Source organism: Hemibagrus wyckioides, linkage group LG05 (assembly GCF_019097595.1).
Source record: "Hemibagrus wyckioides isolate EC202008001 linkage group LG05, SWU_Hwy_1.0, whole genome shotgun sequence".
Classification (NCBI taxonomy): domain Eukaryota; kingdom Metazoa; phylum Chordata; class Actinopteri; order Siluriformes; family Bagridae; genus Hemibagrus; species Hemibagrus wyckioides.
In genome coordinates, this window is record NC_080714.1 from 6,695,883 (window position 1) to 6,715,270 (window position 19,388).

At 42.1% G+C, this 19,388-nt stretch overlaps 1 protein-coding gene across 5 annotated transcripts; it reads right to left on the reverse strand.

Moving 5' to 3' along the window:
• Positions 1 to 5,108: 5,108 nt before the first annotated feature.
• Positions 5,109 to 17,629, reverse strand: ubap2b (ubiquitin associated protein 2b). Of its 5 annotated transcripts, none has more exons than XM_058389943.1 (27): positions 17,506 to 17,629; positions 16,024 to 16,161; positions 15,751 to 15,825; positions 15,557 to 15,667; positions 15,151 to 15,295; positions 14,994 to 15,068; positions 14,237 to 14,297; positions 13,001 to 13,074; positions 12,828 to 12,880; positions 12,457 to 12,527; positions 12,098 to 12,308; positions 11,199 to 11,403; positions 9,972 to 10,213; positions 9,639 to 9,829; positions 9,404 to 9,557; positions 9,228 to 9,267; positions 8,830 to 8,965; positions 8,661 to 8,718; positions 8,416 to 8,572; positions 8,221 to 8,312; positions 8,013 to 8,063; positions 7,799 to 7,880; positions 7,329 to 7,673; positions 7,160 to 7,261; positions 6,918 to 6,979; positions 6,318 to 6,509; positions 5,109 to 5,809 (listed from the first exon to the last, which is right to left on the reverse strand). In XM_058389943.1, the coding sequence occupies exons 2-27, from the start codon at positions 16,117 to 16,119 to the stop codon at positions 5,729 to 5,731; spliced, it is 3,162 nt and encodes a 1,053-aa protein (XP_058245926.1). In that variant the 5' UTR covers positions 16,120 to 16,161; positions 17,506 to 17,629; the 3' UTR covers positions 5,109 to 5,728. The 5 variants fall into 5 exon arrangements, with proteins under 5 accessions (XP_058245926.1, XP_058245927.1, XP_058245931.1 ...); XM_058389944.1 differs by having other exon boundaries at positions 17,538 to 17,618; XM_058389948.1 differs by lacking the exon at positions 17,506 to 17,629 and having other exon boundaries at positions 7,362 to 7,673; positions 8,013 to 8,060.
• Positions 17,630 to 19,388: the final 1,759 nt, after the last annotated feature.

Here is a 19,388-nt window from a genome sequence, read left to right on the forward strand (position 1 = left end):
TTTAGACATGCAGCACAGACTGCTCTCATTGACCTGTATGCGCAAGCGGGCCGGTCAGCAGGAAAACAAGCTGGTGTAGACACAATAGAGGCTCTGTGGCCCCTCACTGTACCACAAGGTCCTCTGATCCTAGCAGGTGGAATATCCAAGCAGCCGCAACACAAAAGGTGGTCCCCAAAATAGTTCGGCAGGTTTTTTTTTGTTTGTTTTTTTTTTTTTGATTGCTTATATACACCCTTTTCTTTTCGTTTTTATCTTGCCTTTAGGGTTGGGAATAAAATGTTAACATAAAATAGCATGATAATAGGCAGTGACTGTGTAACTATTAACATATTGTCATTTAAAGGAGAATCTGTTCTCTTCTGGTTATTCGAGTTAGTATCAACCTTATAGAAAAGGTTTTAGGGTGTGAGAGAGATAGAAAGAGAGAGAGAGAGATAGATGAAATGTAGATTAATCGTTCCTCTAGATTGTCTAATGTAGACAAGAAGATGCTCTGTGAAAGCATACAGACAAAAACGTATTGCTGGATCAATAAAAACTGACTAACATAACAAATGAAGTCAAACTATATACTGTTCATTTATTTAGTTCAAAGTTTTGTTCAGCTTTTCAGGGAGTCTGATGACTGGATGTGACTGTGCGTCATGTCGTGTACACTTAAAGTGAACTCGGGTTCAAAGATCACTGAGATGTAACGACCTTATACGTCAATAAATGGTGATAGGCCTGTTTACAGCCCAGAAGGTTTGTCTTGAATAGCATTCGGTGTAATAGTACATGAATAATATGTCATGGTCCAGTTGTAAAGAAAGGGTCATTGTTCAAATTAATATTCAGATTTTTCTTAGCTAAAAGGATGTGTCTTCATCCTCCAAGTGATCGTCCTTGAAACAATACTTTGATTGTTTTGGAGCATTTTAATTAAAAATATGTGTTGATGTTAAAACGCCATCAATGAAAATATTCAGTCTGCCAGAAAAGTTTTAAATGTCCTCTGTGGAGCTGGTAGAAGTGTCTTCGGCCTTGTTAAAACATTTCATGAAGAGATTCACTGCTGTTTTTTTCTTTTTCTCCACACAGTAATTGTGGGGGTGGCGATTATTTTTGAAACCAGTGTTTTCAAAAATAGTACTGCCCAGAATATTTTTATGGTTACTATAAAATTATACAGCAGCCGTATATATCTTTAAGCCAAAACATATCATTGGTGGCATGCGTTACTCAGTTTTATAATATTTAAGTATTTTGTCACTGATTTGAGTTGAATACATAGATGTATGCATTAATTATTCGGGTAAATATTGTGGAAAAAGTCATACCAAAAGTGTTTTGAAAGTCGGTTTTGAGTCGGAAAAGATGGCTTCAGCAGGAAGATGGTAGCTGAAGGATGAAAGTAGATCATATTCTTAGACGTTTCGTGCGTAACATACACCCATCAGGCATAACATTATGACCGCCTGCCTAATATTGTGTTGCAGCCCTGACACTGTGTATTCTGGCACCTTTCTATCAGAACCAGCATTAACAATCAGCAATTTGAGCAACAGTAGCTCGTCTGTTGGATCGGAACACACGGGCCAGCCTTCGCTCCCCATGTCATCAATGAGCCTTGACCACCCATGACCCTGTCGCCGGTTCACCACTGTTCCTTCCTTGGACCACTTTTGATAGATACTGACCACTGCAGACCGGGAACACCCCACAAGAGCTGCAGTTTTGGAGATGCTCTGATCCAGTCGTCTACCCATCACAATTTGGCTCTTTGTCAAACTCGTTCAAATCCTTACGTTTGTCCATTTTTCCTGCTTCAAACACATCAACTTTGAGGACAAAATGTTCACTTGCTGCCTAATATATCCCACCCACTAACAGGTGCCATGATGAGGAGATCATCAGTGGTATTTAACTCCACCTGTCACTGCTCATAATGTTATGCCTGATCTGTGTATGTTCCCTGCGAGTTCAAATTCCCGTTTTATATAAAATGTTATTGGATTTAACTGGAGAAACAGTCCCTTAGAACTCACACCAACAACGTTTGTTGCTCATACAAAATTCCAATCACTGAGATTGATGCAACTTTTTCCACTCCATAACAGACCGGTTATGATGCTCAGGTATCCATTTCAATAGTATTTTCTACATCAGAGACACCAGTGATGGTCTTGGGAGGAAGTCTGATAAGTAGTGTGTTGTATGATGAAGTCCTGTACACTTTGGAGGTGATTAACCCGAATGAGGCCCATCTTTACCATTCAGTATTGACACACTGATTTGTAAGTATATAAGATATTTAACTTTAGACTTAGCTCCCTCTTGTGGTTATGGGCAAAACTGCAGGCTCAAAATACTACACGAAACTTATCAGAAACTGCAGAAATTGTGATGATAAAATAAAGGAGACCAAAATAGGCAATAAAATGATTTTAAACTATAGACTAAAGCAGATAATACTGAGAGACGCTGGAAGACGTGGAAAGAAATTATACATAATGTTAGTAATTAGGGAAAATTTTCAGAAATACAGAAGGAAATTCATGTTAAATGCCTTTAGCAAATTTCTAAAAAAAAATAATAATAATAATAATAAATAAAATCTAAAATTTAATTTATTATAATATTACATTATAATATTATAAACAGTGCACACCATATATATAGGCACACCATTTCATATTGCAACAAAAATGCACATATAAGAAAGATATAATAAGAATAAAAATGACAAAAAAAAATGACAAAAGCTTTTTTAAAGAATTATAAAAATCCAACAAATTTAGCTGAATTTAGATTAAAAATCAGAAAAAGACTGGGATGATTTTCTTTTTCATTTATATATACACTACTCACAAAAAGTTAAGTACATTTGGTTTTTGGGTGAAATTTATGGAAAATGTAAAAAGTTCACGCTACAGTGATATTATATCATGAAAGTAGGGCATTTAAGTAGATGCATGCAATGGTGATTTCCTCATCTCAAACAATTTATTGAAACAAACGCCAACAACAGTGGTGGGTATACCACAACAAAAAATGTCAATGTCTCAATAATTTGTCATGTGCCCTTGACCATCAATTACAGCTTGACAACGACGTCTCACACTGTTCACGAGTCGACTTATTGTCTGCTGAGGCATGGCATTTCACTCTTCTTGAAGGGCGGCCCTCAGGTCATTGAGGTTCTGGGGTGCAGGGTTACGAGCCTCTACACGGCGACTCGGCTTATCCCACAGGTTTTCTATGGGATTCAGGTCTGGAGAAAGTGCAGGCCACTCCATTTGAGGTACCCCAGCCTCCAGCAGCCGTTCCCTAATGATGCGACCTCGATAAGCTGGAGCATTGTCGTCCATGAAGATGAAATAAGGCCTGTGTTGTTCATGCAGGGGCACAATGACTGGATTAATGATGTTATTCAGGTAGTATTGGCTTGTCACTGTACCATTCACAAGATGTAGGGCAGTTCTGTATTGAGTAGACACACCTGCCCAGACTGTAACACCACCACAACAGTGGCTGATGCATAGCGCTCTCCATGACGTCTCCAACATCGTTGGCGGCCATCATTTCTGCTCAACGTGAATCGACTTTCATCAGTGAATTCCAGCGTGGAACTGTGATAGGATGCCACCTGTGCAACAAATCCAGTCGTGAAATTTCCTCGCTCCTAAATATTCCACAGTCAACTGTCAGCTGTATTATAAGAACGTGGAAGTGTTTGGGAACGACAGCAACTCAGCCACGAAGTGGTAGGCCACGTAAACGGACGGAGCGGGGTCAGCGGATGCTGAGGCACATAGTGCGAAGAGGTCGCCAACTTTCTGCAGAGTCAATCGCTACAGACCTCCAAACTTCATGTGGCCTTCAGATTAGCTCAAGAACAGTGCGCAGAGAGCTTCATGGAATGGGTTTCCATGGCCGAGCAGCTGCATCCAAGCCATACATCACCAAGTGCAATGCAAAGCGTCAGATGCAGTGGTGTAAAGCACGCCGCCACTGGACTCTAGAGCAGTGGAGACGCGTTCTCTGGAGTGACGAATCGCGCTTCTCCATCTGGCAATCTGATGGACGAGTCTGGGTTTGGCGGTTGCCAGGAGAACGGTACTTGTCTGACTGCATTGTGCCAAGTGTAAAGTTTGGTGGAGGGGGGATTATGGTGTGGGGTTGTTTTTCAGGAGCTGGGCTTGGCCCCTTAGTTCCAGTGAAAGGAACTCTGAATGCTTCAGCATACCAAGACATTTTGGACAATTCCATGCTCCCAACTTTGTGGGAACAGTTTGGAGCTGGCCCCTTCCTCTTCCAACATGACTGTGCACCAGTGACCAAAGCAAGGTCCATAAAGACATGGATGACAGAGTCTGGTGTGGATGAACTTGACTGGCCTGCACAGAGTCCTGACCTCAACCCGATAGAACACCTTTGGGATGAATTAGAGCGGAGACTGAGAGCCAGGACTTCTCGTCCAACATCAGTGTGTGACCTCACAAATGCGCTTCTGGAAGAACGGTCAAAAATTCCCATAAACACACTCCTAAACCTTGTGGACAGCCTTCCCAGAAGAGCTGAAGCTGTTATAGCTGCAAAGGGTGGCCCGACGTCATATTGAACCCTATGGATTAGGAATGGGATGTCACTTAAGTTCATATGCGAGTCAAGGCAGGTGAGCGAATACTTTTGTCATTATAGTGTATATAAAATCATTTTTTTAAAATATTTTTTACATTTTGGATTTTCAAGATAGAGGGATTGTGTGCTAAATAATCCTAATTAAAACCTTATTTACTAGGTACTCAGAGCTGGTACAGTGAGTTTGTTTGATGTGTGGATTATTTACAAAGCTCTCTCCATTAAACACACTTGTTGAAACTAGTGTCCTATTGATATGAACTGATTTTGGTCTGTTTATCATAAATGGCTTTAACATATACTTGTATACTGTGATTAAATCTTCCACGTAGTATATTTCCAACTATGTGGGTATTGATTTTTAAATCATTAATAACAATAATAATCACATTTGTCTGAGTGGTGAAGGAAACCTGTTATCATTTGTTACCTACAAATGCAAACACACTCATGAAAGAAATTACTTCAACCAGGCAAACCACTGAATAGCTCAGAACCTTTATTTAGAGGGAAACAGGAGTTCAATATAAAACTTGTGGGCCAGTGTATGGTAACGTTTCAGAGCCAGTGGAAAGGAGAATAGCATTCAGCAGACAACTTTTCCCATTGACTGTGGCATAGCCCACTGTGTAACAATTCAAGCATTTAATGCTTTCATTTCCTTAAAATTAACCTCTCCTGAAATCCACCCCCAACCCCAATCTTTTGCTTTCCTTCTCTTCGTAATCTTTCAGAACTCAAGCTCTCATTGTGAAGTCCCCATCGTCCTCGAAAGTTTTCCGTTCTCGCTACATCTTTGCAGTTTTTAAAAAGTAAACAAAAGCAAAATATCCTTCGAAAAAATAAAATGGCGCGACCACAACTCATGTTCGGCTTTTAACATTTACAGTATATATAAATACTTACATTAATATTTTACATGAAAAACCAAATTTGGAGAAGGAAAAAAAAAAAACAAACAAAAAAAAAACAAACAAAAGAAATACGCAGAGGAAAACTTTGGAGGGAGGGGGGGGGGGGGTCCAGGAGAGATTGCATGTGTATATAATCAAGCCAGCAGCAGGACTGAAGAATGAGATTTAGACTGTTTTCCAGCATGAGATCAGTTGGCCCAGTAGGGGGAGCTGCTGTAGCTGGACTTGCCCTGGCTCTTCTGCATGCTGCTGGATTGGCTGCGCTGAGCCTGCAAGGAGACGATCACATTAAAAATAAAACACACACACACACAAAATACCCTTCTGCTCACTCTCTAGTTTTATACACAGAATGAATAAGTTCCAAATTCCCCTTCAGCATTACACACTGGTGTGGACTTGAACAGTAACTATCAGCTAAGTCAGGAAGTTCAGCAAGCCAAGAAAAACTGCAGCCAAGATGAAGTCATATGGCGTACTATGCATATGATAAACATGTAGCACTGCTTGTCACTGCTAGTTCCCTTGACTGCAGATTAGGAAAATTTGGATTTGTCCTAAAGTATATTTGCTGTTAAATGAATGAACACTTAAGGTGATCCCCCCCATGTTAAGAATAGGGTCGTAAATGTAATCAGCAAAGTCTCACAGCATTAATAGTCCCAACTTTCCTTGGCAGTAAGCATGGCACCGTACTGAACTTAATGATTCCTTGCCAGGTAGAAATGAAACACAGTTCATTTCTGCTTAGCCTTATAGAGTAACAGTGTAGTGTACCTGTGTGTCCTGGGCTATGTGGTGGTGTAAAAGCTGAGAGGGAGGCTGCTGATGAGGGGGCAGAATGTGGAGGAAAGGTGCAGGGGCATAACCAGGGGCTCCTCCAGGATTCAGGGGTCCAGTGCCTCCCAAAGCAGAGGGAAGGCTGAATGTTGCTGGGGTTGCCGTGGGGAAACCCTGTTTATCAAATGACTGCATTCAAAAGAGAAGAAACAGGTTTCCAATTAGTCTCACAAAGCATCACGTGTTGCTAAATAATCAAGAAGAATTAACCAGATATTCATCTACCACATCTGTAAGCAATTTGCAAGTGACATTTAACATATGAAACACTTAGCAGCACTTTCTACATAACTCCAGATCTTGAAGTTACATTTACACTTGCCTTCATTACTTACATTTCTATCTGCATTATGTAATGACAGTTGTAAACATGTATTGCCTGGACATTATTCATCCCAATGAATGAATAAATATGCTTAAAAAACACTTTTTCCTGTAAGATTCATTTTAGATTCTTAAAAGAGAAAACAGATCACGTTTAAGAGCTATAACGCTGCATGAAATATGTAGAAAATGTCATTGGGTATATATATTTACCTGCGTCTTGCTGTACACAGCTGCACCAAGATCGGAGCTGGCAGAGCCCGACAGTCCAGGTGCTGTGGAGAGGCAAGTTTAAAGTCAGCTGCCATTGTATTTCTATTCCTCATATATCATCCATTAGGGGGGGGGGAATGTTGGTATGCTTGCCAAGATTCATATTTAATTAGGTTTTGAGACATGCCAAAAGAACTCAGGAAATTATGTTTAAGTAATACAGGAAAGAGTGTGTCAAAGACCTTTTCCTGTGCTGTTGCTCGACTTGGCCTGTGACTGAGAACTGCTGCCATATCCTTTCCCATAATCTCCTCCAGCATGAGCTTGAGACAAGTCATCAAAACCTGTGCGATAGAAAAATAAATACATAAAACAAGCTACTTAAAAAAGGTACAACAAAAAAAACCTTACCTAAATAAACAGTGCCTTGTGAGTGGCGCTGACCTGAAGCATATGTGTGTCCACCGTATCCAGCTTGGTGCTGGTACTGAGCATGCTGCTTGGCTGAGGCAGGTGGCATGAAGACTGTGGGGCCGTACTGGAAGGCACTGGGCACACCTGGCACACCAGCATAGTAGGGCAGGCTTGTATAGCCATAGCCAGGCGGCAGAGGGGGATTCAGGAAGGCCTGGTTCTGTGGGGCCTGTGTTTGGGGAGGAACCGTGCCAGGCTCAGATTGCGAGGGGGCAACGGACGAGAGGCTGGTGGTGGGTGCCGGGGAGGGTGCATCACCACGAGCAAATTTGGTAGCTTCACCTTTGAAGCACAGTAAAATAACAGATTACACACAAACTCCAGAAAAATAATAACTAAAAAAAAACAAACATGCTGTCAGGCAGCAGCACGATTACAAAAAGTTTTCATATTTTCAACTTAGTCACCTGAGTAAGGGTTGTTTGTTAATCCTCCATCTCTGGCAGCAAGCGTTGTTGTACCAGGAAAGGCAGTCATTCCATAATAATCCTACAGAGAGAGGAGTCACAACAACAAATTAGACATCGAACACAAAATACAGCTACACAGCAATTGTGCACAGCATCTTAAAAGAAAATTTAGCAGAAACAAGTTACTCCCATACTGCTACAAAATGCTTACCATGGGTAGCCGTGACTGTATCAGCTGCAGGTCTTCAAAGCCATAGATCTGCTTTAAGACATGAAAAAAAAGCTGTTTATACTATACCACACCACAGTTGCTTATCACAGACAAACAGGAAGTATCCATTATGTAAGGTCTTATTAAAAGAGCTGGCAATAAATTCTGAAATAAAATTAAAAAATGTATAGAACTGGGCGGTACTTACGGGATAGGCAGGAAGCAATCCTCCAGGTCCCATGATATACTGATTAGCCAACAGTGGAGGAACACCTTGAGCCAGGTTAGGTGGTGCTTTGCCTGTGAGACACACAAAGACCCAGCATTCTCAAATAACTTCCAGCACATTAGATTTACTACTTCTGCGTGACTAAACAGGAAGTGGACATTAAGCATTACTCACCGGTGGTGGTAGTAGTAGTCTGCAGTGGTGCGGAACGTCCTGTGGATGGAGCTGAGGGGCCATTGGTAGACAGGCCTGGTGCACCATTGCTCAGGCCATTTGAGGTCAGAACTGAGCCTGAGAAGGCAGACAGGCTCCCGCTGACATCACTGACCACCTGAGACAAAGGGGGAAAAAAATACCTTCACTAGAACCTCCATCATACAATAATAAACCATAAAAATACTGTTTAAATAAGTACTTACACTGAGGCCAGTAGTGGCAGGCACAGCAGATCCTAACGTAGTTCCACTGCTTACATGACTGATTAAAATAGAGAAAGTAAAATGATCAATAAAGAAAGTATGATCTCAGATTCTCCAGAAAATAAAACGCATGATGTTAGAATGTGGTTTTGTTTAAATGTGAATTTACCTGCTGAGGGAGGGAAGAGGGGTGCTGGGTGTCGGGGCCGGTGCAGACGATGCGGGCGACGGTAAGGATGAAGCGGCCATGCCGTTCTCGGGGGTCAGTGCTGTAGGCATGGACTGAGGAGTGCTTGAGGGGACAGCTACAAAGACAGACAATGTGTTGAAAATCTAAATCCATGCAAAGGTCAGTCCTATCTTTTAGTCTAGGTGTAATCGGCTTTAAATGTCTATGCATGAAACTAACTTGACTATTTTTAGCTCATGATGTATTGCTTGCAGTGTAATTCTGTACAGTTCACTAGAGCGGTCTGTTACAACATAACTAAACAGTAATGAGGACGGTTTCTGGTGTTTGATGGTGAATTTAGATAGCGAGTTGGTGCTTTAGCACCAGTGGCGTACCATCTTGTGTAACGGAGGGCCGTACTTCGCTGAATCCATTCTGTGGGCAAAATACAAATGAATTAATAAATAACTAATCGCCATCTTTTAAATATACACACTGAAGCACGAAATCAGTTCAGCAATGCCAAAAACATTTAGAATGTCAAATGTTGATTGAGATAAGCAAACGTTACAGTCAGAGCGGTGGCAGATGTGGTGGTGGTTGGTTCCTTGTGCAGACTGGAAGTGGAAGGTGCAGGGGCAGTGGGTAAACCCAAAGAGGGAGAGGTATATCTGGGCTCCAGTGTTGTTGTAGGTAGGGCAGGAGGAAGACCAGTCACTGGCTCACTGAAAGGACAAGAATGATGGTTACCAATTAAAGCTAAGGTTGTACTAGTTAGACTATTTCACATCGATGCATGCACTTACCTGATGGTGCTCGGTTTGGAGTACATGTTGCTCTGGGTTTGGGCAACAGGTGGAACAGGTTCTTGGATGCTTGTTTCCGACTGACTGGTGCTTTCTACTGCAGCCTCAGAGGCAAAATCCAGGGCACCAAACTGCACATTCAGCCCAGACACGTCAGCAGAACCTGGCATCTCCACCGCTGAAGAAGGAATCTGGAAATCCAGACAACGACCGAATTACTCAAATGTTGCTATTTTCTCCAATAACCCAGGCACACCATACAGCCATCATGACAAAATGTACAGTATTTATTGAAAAGAACAACACATAATAAACCATATTTCAGACTCTTACTTTGGAGGGAGGGGGCATTCTGCGTCTCTGGGGTCTGATTTGTTTGGGCTGATGGGATTCCGCAACGGTGGAAGCACTGGTCTCTCCGAGTGGTTTCAGGACAGGTGAACTGGTGTTTCGAAGGGGGAGAGGAGGAGAGGGGTTTCGGCCCTGAGCCGGCAGGTCCGATGGGAGTGTGGAATTCTGTTGCTGGGTCAGCTGACTGAGGATGGGAGAGGGGTCAGGCTGGGCCTTCAGATCCACTGGGGAAGAAACAAATAAGATGTTCTGCACAGTCTGTTGAGACTATAAGGATGTTGCCATAATAAGCTACAGTGCTGCTTTAGCTTTTGGTTCAAATAATCCATAGTATTGTATAGCATTAGGCCAACACTTCTTAACCAATGGTTTTTCTTTGCATTGTGTCCATACATTTGCATTAATTAAAAGTTGTGGTGCAAAACAAGTATAAAGCAAACAAAATCTGAGCTTAAATGCATCATTTGTTTTACATTTATAAACTTGTAATCTATCCACAAATTTAAAATCATCACACTCAAGTTTAAGCTGTAATGCTAGTTTGTATGAATGGCAAAAATAGGCTTTTGCCATACAATTGCAAGAGTGACTAATTTATAACTCATCATGACTCATTTAACACACTTAATAAAGTTAAGGCAGTCCATGCTATAGGAGAACATCCAGGTTTATAGTGTCCAGGTGTGGACAAATAATAAATTCATGGCCTACCAGGGAAGTGAAAGTGGCAATGTGATGGCCTGGGCCAATGTTTTGGTTGCCAGGAAATGTAATCATCAAAGCCAACAGACTGCCAATGTAATATAAATCTAAGAGGATCAATGCTGATACAACCTGTATCCTGTAATTCTGCATTGCCATAGTCCTTAATCCATCCTGACAATGGCTCTGATGTAGCACATGTCAATCTACCTTCATGCAACAACAGCATGTTTTTTTGGCTAACATTTTCCTAACATAGCTAACCCTAGCCAAGCAACAACAAACAAAACCCCGGCAACCCAGTCATGTAACTTGCTTGCCCCAGGCATCAAGGCTAGTTTTCAGACCTAATATACGTGAGTATATTAGTAAAAAATGATGTTATAAGCTTCTAGCTGAGCCTCGGTCAATAAACTCAGGATATCAGAGATGTAACAAAGCTGGAATGCAGCAGTTTTAAAACACTGTATAGTATGTGTGTGTCAAAGTGTTTAAGCTGCTACTCACTGTGAGTTACTGTAACAGGGATCTCAGCTTTGGGTTCAGTCAAAGCTAAAGGTGCAGGTGCAGCAGGGGGAGGAGAACTGGATTCTCCAACAGGGCTGCCATTGGTCAGGGCAACTGGTGTCTGACTGGACACAGGTGTGATGCGGGGGACACTAACTGGCTCAGTTTTCTGGATTTCAGGCTGAGGTGGTCTGGAGCCCATGGACTAATGATAAATGGAAAAAAAAAATAAGAAGGAAAGACAGTGAAATAAGCAATTAAAAAAATAATTAAAGAGTCAAACATAACAGATAAACAAACTTAATTTATTGTCAGTATCTAAACATAAAACTAAAAGCCCTAGCAAGGAATATATAACAAACCGCTCATGCCCTGCCTGTAGACGGATCACGGTGTACTTGCCTGGACAAATAGAGCAATGCGGTACTGAAGTGCACTGCTTTCATTCTTTTAACTATATGAAAATGAGACAAGCTCCAGCTGGTTCAGGATGGAAGGTCCCTTTTCAGTCTACAACAGCTTGCATATTAGATTTCAGCATAATTGCAAATCTCCGCACAGATCAAGCGACTTCCTCTAACAATATGAGCAAATGGTCCAAGCTGGGGGTTTATCAAGTAAATCTATCTAAAGCTTAAAAGCCCTTACTGAATATTCATGTCTTAGCAATTAAGAAAAGTTCATGCATGGCGTAAACTGAATAAACCTGGAAATGACAAGCAACACACCACATAAAATACTAACACTTTCTACCTGCAGCTTAAGCCAGAAACATCAAAAGTGGTGCGTGTGCTGTTAGATAAATAAGGCAAGTCCCTATACAATCGAAAAATTTCCGACCGCAAACATTTAACCTAATTAATGTCGCTGGAAGGAAACATCCAAGTGTGTGTTCTCACCGAGGCGGCGTGGGCGTAGGTGCCAGCAGCAGCAGAAGCATAGCTGTTGGCAGCAGCTGAGGCATAGCTGTGTGTCTGTGTGCAAGCCGTGTGTTGTTGAGAGTTGGTAAACACCAGGCTCTGTGTGAGTGGCTCCGGGGATGACGGTTCCAATCCAGTCAGATCAGAGTCCACCTCTGCTGCTTTAGGCAACAGAGAACTCAGATTGACCCTACAGTATAGGAAAGATTTCCATCATGAGAGAGATTCAATGCAGTAGTTCTCAGTAAAGTAAAATCTTTCATGTGTGTATTAAATCGCTCATATCCTTCACATGAGGTGGACAGAGATTAGCTTTAAAAATACTGGAGTGCTCTTACCCCTGTCCAGGTGTTGTGTGGTTCTGGGAAGCAAGTGCATAGGAGGCAGTGAACACTTTGGTCTCAGAAAGCTGATAAAAGAAAAAGAAAAATGTCACACGTGCAAAGGTTAATCATGCTAAGGAAAACTCAATAAAGAACATTGCTAATGAAAAGAGAGTAGTTTCTTATAACTAAGATTTTCCTCTACTTCTTTCTAAGCTTTTGTTTGGATTTGTTATTTTGCATTATTTGCAGAGAATTAAAAAAAAAAACCTCAATTGTCGTAAAATGGGGCTCCGTATTGAGCATGTATATAAAAATGAAGAGTCTCTGTTGCTTGCTAATGTGAAGGCAGGATAAAACAACAAAGAAATAAAGAAGTCACCCACGTCTTCATTCCAGTCTTCCGCAGCCCAGTCTTCCAAGTTGTTTCTCCAGTTTCCTAATATGTACAGAGCAGAGATACTTATACCCACAAACCACCATGTTCAAATTCAGACAACCAAACAGATTGTTCCATTACACCTATAGACAGATTTCCTAGAGATGGAGAGAGGCTTACCTGCTCCATCAGTAGTGTTGCTGGCTGTCTCTCCTGGATCAGCGGAGCCAGTGTAATCAGCAGTGTAAAATGTCCTATACACCGAAAGCAACATGAGGAAAAAAAGATGACATGTTGAATAAAGATTTTGGTTTACACATGTGGAAAAAGTTCTTGTATTAAATGTAATGCTAAACTCAGGACTGCTGCAGTGCTAGAGGACTGTATTAGGATCAGGTCCTCCCTGTTAACAAGTGACAGTCAATTGTTTGCGCGAAGGTTGATTATATTTTAGAGTTTAGCTACACAACACAGTGGGACAAAAGCATTTATTGCATAGCCTTTAAATTAATCAATTACATATTTCAGTAGACAGTTTCTTTCTGTCTACCAAGTAATCGAACGGAGATAAGGAGAGCTTTACAATATTTTCACACACAGATCAGGCATAACATTATGAACAGTAACAGGTGAGGAGATAATCAATCAATCAGTCTTATTCACTTCATCATGGCACCTGTTAGTGGGTGGGATATATTAGGTAGCACATGAACATTTTGTCCTCAAAGTTGATGTGTTATAAGCAGGAAAAACGGACAAGCGTAAGGATTTGAGCGAGTTTGACAAGGACCAAATTGTGATGGCTAGACGACTGGATCAGAGCATCTCCAAAACTGCAGCTCTTGTGGAGTGTTGCCAGTCGGCAGTGGTCAGAATCTATCAAAAGTGGTCTAAGGAAGGAATAGAGGTGAACCGGCAGCAGGGTCACTGATGCACATGGAGAGCGAAAGCTGGCCCGTGTGATCCGATCCAACAGATGAGCTACTGTTGCTCAAATTCCTGAAGAAAGTAATGCTAGTTCTGTCAGAATACACAGTGCATGATGAGTCAGGCAGCAAAAGGGGGACCAACGCAATATTAGGCAGGTGGTCATAAAGGTAGTCACTGCTTTTCATACCACAGTGATGTTTTGTTCCTTACTCAACTACACCAAATTCAACCCAAGAAATGTTTTCACAATTAGCCATTGCCAGAAGTGATTTCATGGATGTCTGCCTTGTAGTTAATAATTTCCTATTAACTCATCTATTATACCGTTTCCACATTTCTGATGTAGACAGGATACTGGGGGATATTAACGTTTGACCACATGTGACCTATATTTTTAGTTGTTTTTACACTTAAAATCACTCCTCACTGTTAATGGACATTGATAAGGATAATCTAAGTTAAGTCAGGCTGATAACCCATACTCACCCCATTCCCTGAGAGAACCTATTCACACCATCTCCTCGGCCTCTTCCTCTCCCCCCTGCACCTAAACACAGATAAGAGGGCATTGTTAATCACAATACCAAACACTGGGGTTTCCCCACTCCCCTGCAAGCAGTTTAGAACTAGCACATGCCAATATGTAACCTACAAACTTTGCCCTAAATAACTTTCAATTTCCATCAAAGCAACAAATTACAGATTCTATCACAAAATCCTGCCTGTAGAAAATCCACAAATAAAAGACAAATATTCTTAAATGAGAACACCGGGGACATTCAAGTTGGCATCAAGCATACTGCCACCATTATTCTTATTCTTTGCCTGGCTTTCGTCATATGTCCCTGTGAGTCTCCTCCTGGCTGCAGCTGCTCTAGTCAGTGCATTCCTCTAACCGTGTGGCCTGCTAATGACGGTTACAGCGCGACACAAATAGCAACATGGCAACAACCCCCTTTTCCACAACTCAAAGCACCAACTGTGGGGTCCTGGCTGAAAAACAGTGTTATCAAAACTTGTTTGCCTAGGCTTCAGGATTAAATATCAGTGCATTTTTGTTCAGTGATTGTTCCAGTGTAGGCTTTGGCTATATTTAGTTGCTAAGGTAGTGCTTAAAGGAAGAAGAAAAAGTTGGCACAATCCCAAAGAAGCCTAAGACAAACACAATAAGCAGGTGTGTGAATTTCTTAGGTAATCCTGTGTAAGCGCTCATGTGTGTGCTCAAGTTCATGTGTGTGCTGACCTCTCCCTCTTCCCCGGCGCCCACGCTCTCCTCTTTCTCCCGGAGTCGAGTCAAACCCGTTCTCCTCAGTGCGGCCTACAAAAGCAAATTCCAATTTATTATTGATTATAAGGAAACATACTCTTGAATGTATACACCCAAGATGTGTACTACACACCTTCCTGGGTGCGACTGGCTCCGCGACCGCGTCTGTTTAGACCACCGCGGCCCCTGCCCTCCTTGTCAACCTTTCGCTCTTTTGTCTCTGCCGTTGCACCTTCTTTACCCACACTCTTCTTCTTCCCCACCGTCTCCCAGGAGTCCTGACCAAACACGGTAAACAATAATGGATTAATGATGCAATTTGCATCGTCATAGTTACAATACAGATACCATGGTTACACCTACAGATCCAGTTAACGTTTGGCAAAAGCATCATAGCAGCCTTGTAACACAAGCTCGTTCAGCAGTATTAACGGAAGTATTATATTGATCTCAAACGTTTCCTGGAATAGCACTCAGTGCCTTGTGAAATTACAAAACAAACATTTGTGTCTCGATAAGCCAGGACGTATGCCACTCACCTTGGCAGGAACCTCCTCCAACAGGAAGTTGATGGCCTTGTTGACGTCCCCGTTGCAGTCGTGAAGAGCCACCATGCACTCGTCCTGATTTCTGCCTGTGACCTCAATAAGCTGAAACGCACACAAACAGGCGTCAGCTAGTAAAACGATCTTTATATAACCATATCTATTAGGTCAACCCTGGATATACTCACCTGTTTGACCTTCCCTTCAAAATCCGCATCGTTTTTGTCGATCATCTGAGCCAGACGGATCTGTTCTGCTGTGGCCTAGATTTGGAAAGAAACAAACAAACAAAAATAAGCAACGAGGAGTTATATCTCTTCGAAAGAATATTATTAACACTGCCTCCATAAACGAAGTTATGTGTTAGTTCTCTGGACAATTTATTGCCACGAGGCTCCATAGCCATATGCGGAGTTTTTGCAACCTTTTTTTATTTGCCTGGATGGATTCACGATTCCTACCTGAATCTGTTTCTGTGGCTGTGAGGTGTGTGAGGTCTGTGGCTGCACTCTGTCCCGATTTCCTCGGGCGGCGTCAGCAACCACTGAAGTCATCATAAACAGTATATACAAAATAATGTATGTACAAAGTAGAAAAGTCTGGAAAAGAAGAAGACAACTTAATTAAAAAAAAAAAAAAAAAAAAAAGGTGTGCAAAGCAATTTTCGCAAACAAGCATAAGTGACAGGTGCAAATAGGAGCAAATGAGTAGACGCTGCGAGTTTAACTGTAAGACTATCATGCAGGCTCATGGGCAGTTGCTTAAATATAGCCATCCAAACATGGCCTGGGCTGGTGTAGGCTTACAATCATGCTCAAACCCCTCCCTGTGGCTATCTTAACAGTCTGAAAAACAACTGGACAGAAAATAAACATATATTCATGTCATGCCTCTGTGGTATGGCAACGTGTAGAGGCAGGATCTTCAACTTGTTCCTCGTCTTTCTGCTGTTTAATACATTAGTAATGCGCACTACTTTATCCTGATGGCTCAGGGCCAAAATAAAACCCTCCCTTTATCACTCAGGACTGCTTTCGCTTTTGCGTCAACAATTACAACGTACAGCTCTTTACCTCACATCGGTGTACATTATACTCATATTAAAGACTGTTATAAGCGATTAGTAGTCTAATAAGGGGACGTAGAAATAAACAGTTTAAAACAAAGACATGCTAATAAAAGTCCAGGCAGTGCGCGCTTTCAGCTAACAGGGGAAAAAATGACCAACTTTTCCCCGTCAATCCTACAAAATTCACACTTTTAAAGAAAGCCCTAAACGTGTCGTAAGTTGAATCCTAATCCTCAATTACAGCTCAACAGCTGACTACCCCGAAAACGCTTAGCTAACTTTAGCTAAGCTACACGGCTAACGTCAACGATAGCAACTGTTGGCTAGACAGCAAACAGTCTAAAACAGGCTAAACATTAACACACAAACTTCCGTATTTTATTAACCTCTCGTTATGGGTCGCACGAAACGTCGAAATATTCAAGGTAAAGGAGAAAAGAACTTAAAAAACTGTTTGTTTACACGCCACGCGATATATAAAAAAAAAAAGTAACTTAGCGTTTAGCTCGACAGCTAACTAACGAGCGCACATGCTAGCTAGCCTTACCCAGACTCGTACCTGACAAAAGGCAACGACTTTAAGTCGCAAATGCCTCGCTGCCCACTACGTAGTACACTAAATAGAGCGCGTGAGGTATTACTTCACATCCTGTGTAGTGCCTGAAATAAGAGCAGACGGGGGCATTTGGGACCGAACCCCACGCCGTAACGGGACTACCGAGTTCAGCTAGTGTGTAGAATGTTCTGGTGAACCGCGTCCTCCTAACTGAGCTAATCAAACCACTTCTGGCTCTCAAGCGCTACAGTAACATTTATATCGAAGGATATAAAGAAAGCGTTAAGTTTCCTTCCCTAAACACGACATGAAACATACCGTCTCCGCTCCGTGAACAGTAATGTGTTTACCTGCCCACAGCACACCACGCTTCCCTCATGCAGTGTGTGATGAGATGCGACGCCTCAACAGGAAGCCATAAAAACCTCGAGTCAAAATAAAAGTCCGTGTAAAAAAAAAATATATATATATATATATATAATGCTGTTGAAAAATCCGGTTGCCAAAACACAAGCCGAGCGGGACAAACTGGTAGAGCATCTTCAAACGGATGACTCATTTCATTTCATCAGATTTTCCATGATGTTTAGTCATGTAGGCCATCATCATCACGATGTAACGAATTTTCTTGGAACTATTTTGCCACTACAATATATGTAAATTTTATTATACACTACGCTGCCAAAAGCTTTTGGACACCTGTCCATCACACCTATGTACATGTGGTTCTTCTCCAAACCGTTGGAAGCATATCCCACATAGCAGATGGGTCTGGGTCAGATCTGGTATTAAGCCGGCACTGCTGGCTGAGTGCTGGCATGGCAAGTGGTATGTCAACCAGATGCAGACCAGGTCTGGCAGTGATGGCGCTATTTATATGATGGCATGCCAGATGTGGCCCGGTCCCTGTTCTGGGCCAACAGTGTGGCCCAGTGCTGGCCTTGTGCCGGCCCATGTGTGGCCCACCCTTGGCAAACCAGATATGGTCCACCAAAGGGCCGTCATTCTTTGTGGTATGTGGGTCGAGTGTAAGTGCATTGTGTGGGCCAGATCTGGGCCAGACCTATTTTGCTATCTGGGATCTTTATATGATGTATGACATTTCCCATTCATTGGAACTAAGTAGCCAAAAGATGCCCCAGCGTGATAACGGGACATAGTTTAACATCTCGAATGGTGTGCACAGAACCCTAACCTTAACCCCACTGAACACTTCTGGGATGAACTGAAACACTGACTGTACAGCGGACCTCATCACCTGACATAACCGCCTGATCTCACTAATACCCTTGCAGCTAAATGAGCACACAGATCCTCATAATCATGTTACAATATCTTGTGAAAAGCCTTCTAAGAAGAGTAGAGGTTAGTATAATGGCAAAGCGGGGACTAAATCTTGAAAGGGATGTTTAGCAAATACATATAAGTGTGATGTACTCAAACTTTAGCTCTATAGTATGAAGAAATCAGAATCAGAATAATTTTACATGCAAAATACAAGTAAGTAAAATAGCAGTGGTGGCTCAAGTGGTTAAGGCTCTTGGTTGTTGATTGGAAGATCAGTGTTCAAGCCCCAGGGGAGCATGGTGGCTTAGTCATTAGCACTGTTGTCTCACAGCAAGAAGGTCTTGGGTTCGATTCTGTATGGAGTTTGCATGTTCTCCCTGTGCCTGTGTGGGTTTACTCCAGTTTCTTCCCACAGTCCAAAAACATGTACATTATTTCTAAATTGCCCATAGGAGTGAGTGTGTGTGGTTGTCTGTCTATATGTGGCCCTGTGATGGACTGGTGACCTGTCCAGGGTGTACCCCTGCCTTTCTCCCAATGTGCGCTGGGATAGGCTCCAGCAGACCCCCGTGACCCTAATTAAGAATAAAGCGGGTATATGGATGGATGTTCAAGCCCCAGCACTGCTGAGCTGCCACCAATGGACCCTTAACCAAGGCCCCCAACTCACCCCTGCTCCAGACGCACTGCATCATGGCTGACCCTGCGCTCTGACCCCAACCCCAAAGGATGAATTTCACTGTGCAGTAATGTATATTTGACAAAGGCTGCTTAACTTATCTAAATCTTGTAACAGCAAGGAAGAACACTCAATTCTTTTTTACTATAAGGTACAATATGGTAGTACGTAATAGAGAGGGAAGTGGTTTAAAATCTAACAGCAGGGTTACCACTTCCATCCATAAAGATCTGTT

What these genes read in the sequence shown, in the direction of transcription:
- ubap2b (XM_058389943.1), bottom strand. Translation starts at nt 16,119, where the DNA reads ATGATGACTTCAGTGGTTGCTGACGCCGCCCGAGGAAATCGGGACAGA. An exon ending in AGGTTCTCTCAGGGAATGGG is followed by an intron (nt 13,075 to 14,236) that starts GTGAGTATGGGT and finishes TTCGGTGTATAG; the next exon opens with GACATTTTACACTGCTGATT. An exon ending in CGGAAGACTGGAATGAAGAC is followed by an intron (nt 12,528 to 12,827) that starts GTGGGTGACTTC and finishes TTCTTTTATCAG; the next exon opens with CTTTCTGAGACCAAAGTGTT.